An 11,893-nucleotide genomic window follows, 5' to 3' on the forward strand; every position below is an offset into this window, starting at 1 on the left:
CAACTGCTTTACTCCTCTGGCTGAGGTCACTGATTACCCGGTTTCTCCTTTTTATCATGTTCTCAAAGCTGATCGACTCACAGCATCATCCAAAAGGTGCTACTTGACTAGCATTTCCAACTCCTGGTATAGTTCGCCCATTGGCAAGTATCCCCAACTACAAACCTCAGTATCTGTGTGGTATTGATCCCAGTGATGGCTCCATTCAGGCCCCCGGTAATGCTGCCGATACAGCCAGAACATTTTGGCCATTTACAAACACCTTTTCACGGTGTGTTCACCTCGATGCAATGGTGAAAATCATATATATCACCAGTAATAGATAGAATAGAATAGAAGTACTTAATTCAGCACCACAGATCTAAAAATCTAAAATAAGAATAAGAGTATACAGTCAGAGATATACATTCTAAAATATATATACATTCTAAAATATATGGTCCAAAATATACAGTAATATACAATAAAAATGTACTGTGAAATGTGCAGGAATGTATACAGTACTCAGTGCTGCATCTTGGGAGTCTGAGTCTACACTGAACGTGCTACACTGAATTGACCAAATCTGTGTATAGTGGGTGGGAGGGGTTGTTCATGTCCATGGGTTACTTACTTACTGGCTTTCCTGACCAGCTTTTCCAGCCTGTTTGCATCCCCCGCTCTCAGTCCACTGCCCTATTGTATTATGTTTTATTATTTCTTAATGTAATCTTGGAATCATTACAAATGATTGCCCACCCTCAATGTATCCCTGATAATGAAATAGAGGATGAATTAATTAATTTAAAGATAAAAAAGGTAAAAAGGGTTGTAGTAATATTTCTTTTTTGTATCCACTTTTTCTACTTATTTTCTATTTTTTCTCCCATCCCAATTTCGTGTTTCCAATTCTCCCCTCCCCTGTCTTGAATGTTGCTCGCATATGCCCCCCACTGGTCGTTGGTTGTAGGGAGGATAGAAGCCTTGCATCACGTGTCCCCTCCAGTACACGAGGAGGCAGCCTGTCACATCTTTTCACCTGCCAGTGCGGACTCTCATCGGCGAGGTGTAACGTGTGGGAGGCTCACACTACCCCCGCTATTTCCTGTCTCTGCTGTGCAGGCGTCTCCCAACCGACCTGTAGGAGTCGCTGTCCACAACGTCCAGATTACCACCCATCGACTTCCACCCGCTGACTCTGCCAATTGAGTCAGTATGACGGCCGGCCCAAGCCGGAGGCAATGCTGACACCCGGATTCGAGACCGGAGTCTCTTGCATTGGTGATGAGCGCAATCTCCGCTGCGCCACCCAGCCGCGGGTTGTAGTAATATTTAAACATAAGAGGGTTGTAGTATGTGTAGTAATATTTAAAGATAAAAGTGTTGTAGTAATATGGTTATTTAAATATAAAATGGTTGTAGTAATAGGGTTATGTAAGCAAAATGGTTGTAGTCATATAGTTATGTAAACATAGAAGGGTTGTAGTAATAGGTTTATGTAAAGATACTCACCAGGCCTGTTATGACCAGAGGATGAAGGCCAACGAGAAGAATAAAAACAAAAATAGAAACTGAAAAAGAACAAAATGGAAGTCAGTTAAACATATGTATACTATTTATATATGTGTGTGTATGTATTATACAGTATATAAAGAGACCATTCTAGATATGATATCACTAATAGTACTACTGTGATCATATCACTACATATCATTTACGACAGGTTATGTATATAACCTAGTTATATGAGTACTAGCTAAGCGTCCCGCTCTTAAGCCATTCCGAGATATACCTCATCTCATGTACCTACTGTACACCATCAACGAAAAACAAATACACCCATCACCTGCCGGGCCCCGCCCCTATAGAGGCGTACTCTATAAGATACTAGGCATGGTCACCAAACACTCTTCCTCGCAAAAAAAAAACCCTGTTTCCAGGAAAAGATTCCTCAAGGGAACTCAGGGCCGCTTAAGAGCGGGACGCTTAGCCAGTACTCATATAACTAGGTTATATACATAACCTGTCGTTATATTATCGTACTTGGCCATCGCGTCCCGCTCTTAAGCCATTCCGAGATATGGGGTAGAGCGGACGCGAGGCCCGACAGATGCACCCCCTGAGGACCCGTAAGCCCACATCAAGGGGTTGGGGAGTCCCGTCACCCCATCCTTCCTTACCGGCACGAGAACCACCGTGACAGACAAAAAGCTGATCGGTAACCCTGAGGTCCTGAGTACGGCTGAGGTAAATTCCCAAAGCACGGACCGGACATGACATGTGAAGGCCCGCATCTAACTCACTAGCGTGAGGAGGCGGATGAAACGCCTGAACCACAATATCCCTGGAGCGGAAGGAACTCCGGATATTTTTAGGCACGAAAGCAGGATTAGGCCGCAGAGTGGCACCGCAATCGGAACGAAAAGACAGGCACTCTGGTCGTACCGAAAGAGCACAGAGCTCACCCACGCGTTTAGCGGAGGTGACAGCCAGCAAGAACGCGGCCTTGAATGACAGCCGTCCCAACGGCGCTTGCTCAAGCGGCTCAAACGGGGCCAAGGACAACCGACCGAGGACCAATTGAAGATCCCAACTCGGAGCCAAAGAGCGTTGCACCGGCTTAACGCGTCAAGCGCCAAGCAGGAAACGCTTCACAAGAGGGTGGCTGAACAAGACATCCCCCTCAAATCCCTCATGATAGGAGGATATAGCTGCTGCATATACCCTCACCGTCGAAGCCGACAGTCTATCAAGGAGAGACTGGAGGTAACCAAGGACAGCATCCAGGGGGCAGGAGACTGGGTCCCGGCCCCCCGCCTTACACCACTCTTGGAACATACGCCATCTGCCCGCGTAAAGCGCGACAGTGGAGGGAGCATGCGCATTCCGGATGGTATCAACCACAGAAGGGTCCATCCTCTCCAGACTTACCCTCCCACCAGCCACACCATCAGGCGTTGTCCCAACACCGGGTACTGAAACAGCGACCCATGTTGCTGAGAGAGGGCCGTCGCCGACCAAGGAATAACCCAAGGCGGAGCGACCAGTAGCTGGATCAAGACCGGGAACCACACTGCCGTGCCCCGGTCCGGTGCGACCAGGATCACCGTCCTGCGCTCCCTCCGTATCCGCTCCAACAGCTGACTCAACAGCTGTACAGGAGGAAAGGCGTACAGAAGACCGGGCGGCCATGGAAAGATCGAGAAGGCATCCACCCCCAAGGGGGGATGATCTGCTCGACTGACCGAGAACCACAAGGGGCACTTGTGAGAACGTCGGCTCGCAAACAGATCCACCGAGGCCTCCCCGAAGCGATCCCAGATCTGCCTGACTATATCGTGGCGGAGTTCCCACTCGTCGTAACGAGGACCACCCCGAGACATCATATCCGCGCCCACATTCTCTGCACCAGGGATGTGGAGCGCACTCAGACTGCGCAGCCTGCAAGATGCCCATAGCCAAAGTACGACTGCCGCCCGGTGCAGGAGGATGGAACGAGTCCCACCCTGCCTGTTGATATACGCCGCTGCCGTCATACTGTCCGTTCTGACCAGAACGTGCTCGCCTACCACCAGGTGGTCGAACCGTTTGAGGACCAGGAGGACCGCCTTCAATTCCAACACATTGATGTGCAGGGTAGACGGGCCAGCATGGACCTTCGTCCAGCTGCCCCCCACTGCGTTGGTCCGACACATACCTCCCCAACCCGTGAGAGAGGCGTCGGTGAAGACCGTGACATGTGAGCGCCTGCTGCCCATGGGGACCCCAATGGTGAGGATACCCAGCCTCCTCCAATGGGCGAGATCTCCCCATATCGACAAAGGAACCGTCAACCGTTTCCATTTGTCCCTCACCGGATCTATTCCCATAGAGAAAAACCACCTCTGTATCCTCCTCATGAAGAGGAGGCCAAGAGGAACCAGCGTGTGAGCAGATGCCATCATACCGAGCAGGCGCATCACTTGCAGCGCCGTGACCGTCCCTCCCAGACGGAAACCCCCGAGCGCGTGAAGGATAGACACACTCCGCTGCTCCGAGAGGGTTACAATCATGGGCCTTGACCTCAGCGTCAAGCCCAAGTACTCCACCTGTTGACTGGGAAGAGGTGTACTCTTCTTCCAGTTCACAGCAAAACCCAGCCTGGTGAGGAATTCCACCACCAGCCTGGTATGAGACCTGGCAACCTCCTCCGACCGGCTGAGGAGTAGAATGTCGTCGAGATAGAATAGAACCCGTATTCCCCGACGACGTAGAGGCTCCAGCGCAGTCGCTACGCACTTGGTGAATGTGCGGGGAGCCAGAGAATAGCCGAACGGCAACCTCTGGTACTCGTACGCTACGCCCTGAAACAGGAACCGCAGGAACTTCCTGTGAGGAGGGAAAATCGGGATGTGAAAATACGCATCCTTCAGGTCTATGGAGGTGAACCAGTCTCCCCTTCTGACAGCAAGCAGCAGGAGTTTGACGGTCAACATCCTGAACGGTCTCGCTACAATCATACGATTGAACGCGGACAGATCCAGTATAGGTCTGACCCCCCCCTTTTTCTTGGGTACCAGAAAATAACGGGAGTAGACGCCTGACATCGCGTCCTCTCTCGGGACCACGACTACGGCCTGCTTCGCCAACAGAGATTGGATCTCGTCGGCCAGGGCTGTCACTGCTTCCGACCCTGACAATAGGGTCGGCACCAAACCTGAGAACGGAGGGTGGGGTTGTGCGAACTGCAAAACAAGCCCCCGCCTCAACGTTCTCTCTATCCACCCCTCCAAACGGCATTCTTGTCGCCATATGTGAAAATAATCCCACAGCGCACCCGCCGTCAACTGACGCTGGGCCGCAAGGAACAGGAGATAGTTGGCCCGGTCCCTCCCGCTGTGCGATGCACCCAAGGGGGGACCCCGACAGAAAGGGCCGGTTTGATACGGGAGAAGCTGCCATCAAACTGGTTGACACACCCCCCCCCCCCCCCTGAACACCCCTCTAGCGCATGCTGAGGAGTTGTTCTACAGCTAGACACGCAAGGCATGAGGACCCTATGGGCTCCTACACGCCGTAGCCCTGCAGTGATATTGCTATCACCCAAATCACGCTCGCCTCTTCTTTGCAGACCACTGCCGCTCTCACAGGAGTGGGAGGCGTCAGCATGACACCCCGCCTGGCGAAGGCGAGGCCGGGGTAACCCTTGCTGTGCATTCAACAGAAGAGGCCTCGAGTCCCCCTGCTGACCACTGTAGCTAGTGGCAGCCGTAACACCAGGCTCACCCATCACACAACGTGTGGTGCAGGAGCCACGCGACAGCACAACATTCTCACGGACAGACCCAGGCTCAGCCATCAACTGGGTGTCAGCCCCTGTCCCCATGAGAAGTGAAAAGTGGGGCCGCATGCGCTTCAAAGAAGGTTTGCGGCCCGCAGCCAAAGGAAAACGATCAGAGCCCCTCTTCCGTGGGTAACGGAGAGAGTATTGAACGGGGAGCGGGCTGCTCGCGGCAGAATGACGACGGCTTGTTTTATCCAAGCCGAATACACCCAAAATGGCCGATCCCTCGGCCGCCAAGGCTGTCGGCCTTGTGGATCCCCGTTGACTCTCCGCCCAGGGTACCACTGGCGGGGGAAACATGGCCGCCTGTCGAGGGCCTCGCCACAGTCGTTGACGAGGCCGTGCTCCAACCTCTGGCTGCACAGCGTGAGGCGGTGTGGGACCCAGATTAACAACCGCCTGCGCCTCCACAGAACGACCAAAAAGTCCTTCCGTGGAAAAAGGAGTCGTGAGGAGAGAAAACCTATCCTCTTCCCCAAGAGGAGAGTGCTCCAACCAGACATGCCTAATAACAAACGTTGATAGCATCCTAATCCTCCCCGCAGTTATAGCTTGCGACTGAGTCAAGATCTCTATAACACCACAAACATGCAACATGTTTATAATGTCGGCTGGACCCATAGCCCCACTACCCGACGCCAATGTGGATAGGAAAATAGCCAGCTGAGCCATAACACTGGCCGCCGCTACAAACCATCCTGCAGCAGTATACCACTCATCCGTCCATACTGCCACCCTCCGAGCCGATTCGCTCTCAAGCATCGGCCGGGTGGGACATCGTTCATCCCCGCCGGGGCACAGGATCAAAGCTACCTGGCTACTTAGCCACGGTACACCCGGCCTGCACCCTGTTGTTAGCCCTTTTACCCGTAAAAAAGGTAAATAAGACTCAGCGAAACCCCCCACATTAGCAACCGACTGACCTTCATCAATGAACCGGGCAAGAGGAGGGAAAGACGGCAACGTCCCGCGGCGGGGAATATTAGAACAACGACCCATTTCAGCATTAGCATTAGCATTAGCAGTAGCATTAGTAGCATTAGTGTTTGCAGCATGCTCCAGGATAGCCAGGAAATCGTCCACTGCAGTGGAACGTTCACCAAGCCACCCTGCCCCTGGCGCCGAAACACACTCCACAGCATTACTAACACCAACATCAATGCCTGATGACACAGGGCCTACCTGTGTACAAGCCGGCTCGATAGCCAAACATTGCACGCTGCTCCTTGATCTGCTGCCACCAGACGAGGAAACATCAGAATAGGCCAGACGTGTCGCTGAAACATGCCCCGAAGATTCCAGGGGTAAGCAAACCTCCGGTAAACATTCAACATTACGCAATTTCTCTAATCTTTTCATAGCACTAGTTACAGAGGGCGCTTTGCGACCGCTATGATGGAAACGAAATAGAGGAAGGGTGTTTGGTGACCATGCCTAGTATCTTATAGAGTACGCCTCTATAAGGGCGGGGCCCGGCAGGTGATGGGTGTATTTGTTTTTCGTTGATGGTGTACAGTAGGTACATGAGATGAGGTATATCTCGATGGCCAAGTACGATAATATAACTGCATTTGGATGTCATCCGTTTCCTATTCTCCTATTATCTCTCAGTTAATTTACTGCTTGGTTAAAATGTATTGTAAAAACTTACAAACATTCAGTCATACCAGTTCATATAAATTTTTTAATACATTACATTTTGGTGACAGACTTCTTCAGACAAACATTTCTGAGTACATTCTAATTACTGACATGCGTTTCTTGTATGTATGTGTATAAATGGTAAATACAATGTGTATGTGTCTGTCCCCGACACTTAAAATAACCTCTCACCTATGTACTGTGTGAGAGGGGGAGAGAGATAATTTCAGTTTTACTGTACAAAAGTATATTTTATACACATTTTTAGGAAAGGTCGTGGAGGAATTCTATCTTGTATCTCTTTTTTTATTTCAAGTTATAAGAATTAAAAAATTCTAAAACAGTCATGTGACAAGCCCAGCTGTCCTAGTGTTAATATAGATGTTGAACAGAGTTGGACAGAGTTGGACTCACAGCAGCCCTGTCTCACTCCATGCATCTGGGAGAAAAGTCATATATGTCATGTGTTTTTCAATAACTTTGTAAAATAGACCATTGTGCACAATAGAATCAGAAGCCTTCAGCTATTTCTCACCTACATTATTTAGCTCTTTCTCTTATTTCACTCTCTTATTTCACTCTCTCTCATTTTATTACCTTCTCTTCCAGTTCTTTGATCTGTCGTTTCTGTGCTTCTATCCATGCCTCCAACTCCTTGTTCCTCTAGATTAGAAAAAGCACACACACGCACGCACACACACACACGCACGCACGCACGCACGCACGCACGCACGCACGCACGCACGCACGCACGCACGCACGCACGCACGCACGCACGCACGCACACACACACACACACACACACACACACGCACGCACACACACACACACACACACACACACAGATAAACAATTAATAGCATATACCATCTAACAATATGTTATATTGTTTTTGTTTTTTGTTATATTTTGCCAATACTATTTAGTCAGTACTAATGCTAAATTAATAGTAGTCATAAGGACAATAGTTAGTCAGCTGTAATACTAATATAATACAAAATTAATGGTAGTCTTAAGGACACTAGTTAGTCCAGTCCGGTTTATTGTTCATAAGCTCTCAAGAACGTGTAGTTTTCCACCATGATGGTGATGGGGGTTGGGGGCTTCTTCTTCCTCTGCTGATGGTCTACCGCCATCTCCTTGGTCTTGCCTATGTTGAGCTGTGTGACATCAGAGCGACTGGTCTATAGTCATTGAGGGCACTTGGGCATCCCTTCTTGGGCACCGGGACAATGCAGGACCCTCCTCAGGCCTTGTTCATGCTGATCCTGGAGAGCTACCTGGCTGGTAGTGATGGTCAGTGGTGGGGGGGGGGTACTCTGAGGGTATCTGTTGTACTCTGAGGGTACCTGTTGTGCATGCTGTAACAGCTCCATGCGTTCTATCAGGATCTGCGTGTCTCTCTCTCTCAGCTCCACCATCACTGCTCTCTTCCACTGATCCATGGCTCTCCGCAGATCCTCTCTCTCATCATCCGTCAGACGACCTCCCTCCTTCAAACCCTCCATCCGGGAAACCTTGTCATGTTGGAGAGCATCAAACAACATGGCCTCCAACTCCAATATTCTCTTGAGATAGATAGAGAGAGAGACAGAGAGGTAGAGAAAGTTGGAAGGGGAATAATTGCTGTTGCATGTTTTGACCAGTGATGCATGTGATGTTATGAGATGTGAACATTAAGATGTGATGTTTTGAGATGTGACTAGATCTGACCCATCAGTTGATAGACAGACAGATAGATAGATATATAGATAGATAGATAGACAGATAGATAGATAGATAGATAGATAGATAGATAGATAGATAGATAGATAGATAGATAGATAGATAGATAGATAGATAGATAGATAGATAGATAGATAGATAGATAGATAGATAGATAGATAGATAGATAGATAGATAGATAGATAGATAGATAGATAGATAGATAGATAGATAGATAGATAGATAGATAGATAGACAGATATACAGACAGACAGACAGACAGACAGACAGACAGACAGACAGACAGACAGACAGACAGACAGACAGACAGACAGACAGACAGACAGACAGACAGACAGACAGACAGACAGACAGACAGACAGACAGACAGACAGACAGACTACAATTTAACTTTTTTGGAAAAGGTGTTTTATTTCAAATTAAAGGTGGCAAAAGCAGATAACTCAAATCCTTACAGGTTTACAATCTACCAGGTAAAATGGTGTCAATCTACTTTCTTCGTTGTTGTTTGCCGTGTCCCCATACACATTTTGAATGTTAAAGTTTTTACGTTTTCAAAAATATTCATACACAGGGGACAGGGTCTTACGCCCCCGGCACACCAGACGCGATTCAACATGGACGGACGGACGGGCGACTGCCGCCTCACTTCCGCTCCCATGTTAACGGGCGGAGCTGTGCACACAGAAATACACTAAATTTCTTTCTTTCTTTCTTTCTTTCTCTCTCTTTCTCCCCCTCTCTTTCTTTCTTTCTTTCTTTCTTTCTTTCTTTCTTTCTTTCTTTCTTTCTTTCTTTCTTTCTTTCTTTCTTTCTTTCTTTCTTTCTTTCTTTCTTTCTTTCTTTCTTTCTTTCTTTCTTTCTTTCTTTCTCTCTTTTTCTCTTTTTTTCTCTCTCTTTATTCTCCCTGCCTTTCTTTCTTTCTCTCTTTCTCTCTCTCCTGTCTCTTTCTCCCCCTCTCTTTCTTTCTTTCTCTTTTTCTCTCTATCTTTCAACATGTTGTTCAACCAGCTAATGTGTCTGATAGATAGATAGATAGATAGATAGATAGATAGATAGATAGATAGATAGACAGATATACAGACAGACAGACAGACAGACAGACAGACAGACAGACAGACAGACAGACAGACAGACAGACAGACAGACAGACAGACAGACAGACAGACAGACAGACAGACAGACAGACAGACAGACAGACAGACAGACAGACAGACAGACAGACAGACAGACAGACAGACTACAATTTAACTTTTTTGGAAAAGGTGTTTTATTTCAAATTAAAGGTGGCAAAAGCAGATAACTCAAATCCTTACAGGTTTACAATCTACCAGGTAAAATGGTAAAATGGCTGCCAGAAGGTTCCATACCAGGATTCACTATGACATGACACCATATGGTTAGGTTAGGGTCACATTAGTGTTCGATTAGGGTTTGCTTATGATTAGATTAGGGTTATGTTCAAATTAGATTATGGTCATATTAGGGTTAGATTATGATGAGATTAGGATCAGATAGGGGTTAGGTTGGGGTTATATTAGTGTCAGATTAGAGTTAGATTATGATTAGATTAAGGTTATGTTAGTGTTATATTACGGTCATATTAGGGTTATATTAGGATTATTGTTAAAACCTTGTGTGCGTGATCCATGGTCTGCTTCCTGTAGTCCAACTCCTCATCCAGGTAACCCTTCTGTTTACTGAACAGGTCCTGAAACACATGAACACACATGATTTAAGGCCTTGTCCACATATATATAAATATCTTTGAAAACCTATTTTCTTAGGTTTTTTGCTTCCCGTTCACACAAAAATGGGATTTTAGGTTACTGGAAACATCTTTTGGAAAAATAGACCACAACTTGCAGATGGCAATTGTTGTTTTATATGTATTGAGCGTGTGTGCCAGGAACCAGGAAAATCGTGGGCGACCGGTTTGTTTAGGTGTGTTTAGTACTGTAAACCTAAGCAGCAATGTACTGTAAACCTAAGCAGCAATGTACTGTAACCCTAAGCAGCAATGTACTGTCAATCTACTTTCTTCGTTGTTGTTTGCCGTGTCCCCATACACATTTTGAATGTTAAAGTTTTTACGTTTTCAAAAATATTCATACACAGGGGACAGGGTCTTACGCCCCCGGCACACCAGACGCGATTCAACATGGACGGACGGACGGGCGACTGCCGCCTCACTTCCGCTCCCATGTTAACGGGCGAGCTGTGCACACTGGCTGCAAGCGGGCGTGCGCCTCGCGGGCAGCAAGCTATCTTTCCGCTTTGGTTGGATTCGAGGCGGCGCGGGAGGCGTGCGCCATGCGCATTCTCACAGAAATACACTAAATTTCTTTCTTTCTTTCTTTCTTTCTCTCTCTTTCTCCCCTCTCTTTCTTTCTTTCTTCTTTCTTTCTTTCTTTCTTTCTTTCTTCTTTCTTTCTTTCTTTCTTTCTTTCTTTCTTTCTTTCTTTCTTTCTCTCTTTTTCTCTTTTTTCTTTCTCTTCTCTTTATTCTCCCTGCCTTTCTTTCTTTCTCTCTTTCTCTCTCTCCTGTCTCTTTCTCCCCTCTCTTTCTTTCTTTCTCTTTTTCTCTCTATCTTTCAACATGTTGTTCAACCAGCTAATGTGTCTGTATCTTTCCCAATGCAAATAAACCATTACTATACTTAGTACCCCCGCCCAACCCCCCCTGTCTGTCTGTCTGTCTGTCTGTCTGTCTGTCTGTCTGTTTGTTTGTCTATCTGTCATATCTGGTTGCCTGTCTGTCTGTCTGTCTGTCTGTCTGTTTGTTTGGCTATCTGTCTATATATCTGGTTGCCTGTCTGTCTGTTTGTTTGTCTATCTGTCTATATATCTGGTTGCCTGTCTGTCTGTCTGCCTGTCTGTTTGTTTGTTTGTTTGGCTATCTGTCTATATATCTGGTTGCCTCTCTGTCTGTTTGTCTATCTGTCTATATATCTGGTTGCCTGTCTGTCTGTCTGTCTGTCTGTCTGTCTGTCTGTCTGTCTGTCTGTCTGTCTGTCTGTCTGTCTGTCTGTCTGTCTGTCTGTCTGTCTGTCTGTCTGTCTGTCTGTCTGTCTGTTTGTTTGTTTGGCTATCTGTCTATATATCTGGTTGCCTGTCTGTCTGTCTGTCTGTCTGTCTGTCTGTCTGTCTGTCTGTCTGTCTGTCTGTCTGTCTGTCTGTCTGTCTGTCTGTCTGTCTGTCTGTCTGTCTGTCTGTCTGTCTGTCT

General features: G+C 47.4%; 1 protein-coding gene across 1 annotated transcript in view; it reads right to left on the reverse strand.

Annotated features, from left to right (window-relative positions):
• jakmip3 (Janus kinase and microtubule interacting protein 3) overlaps positions 1-11,893 on the reverse strand; it is a gene marked incomplete at its 5' end in the record, with an annotated part of 69,788 nt that overhangs the window by 2,618 nt on the left and 55,277 nt on the right. The window contains 4 exons of the mRNA XM_084323080.1: positions 1,492-1,550; positions 7,541-7,606; positions 8,293-8,511; positions 10,302-10,379. Of these exons, the coding sequence (XP_084179206.1) occupies positions 1,500-1,550; positions 7,541-7,606; positions 8,293-8,511; positions 10,302-10,379 (414 nt within the window). The 3' untranslated portion in view covers positions 1,492-1,499. The remainder of the gene's footprint in view (positions 1-1,491; positions 1,551-7,540; positions 7,607-8,292; positions 8,512-10,301; positions 10,380-11,893) is intronic.

Source organism: Notolepis coatsorum (assembly GCF_963971535.1).
Source record: "Notolepis coatsorum genome assembly, chromosome: 10".
Taxonomy (NCBI): Eukaryota; Metazoa; Chordata; class Actinopteri; order Aulopiformes; family Paralepididae; genus Notolepis; species Notolepis coatsorum.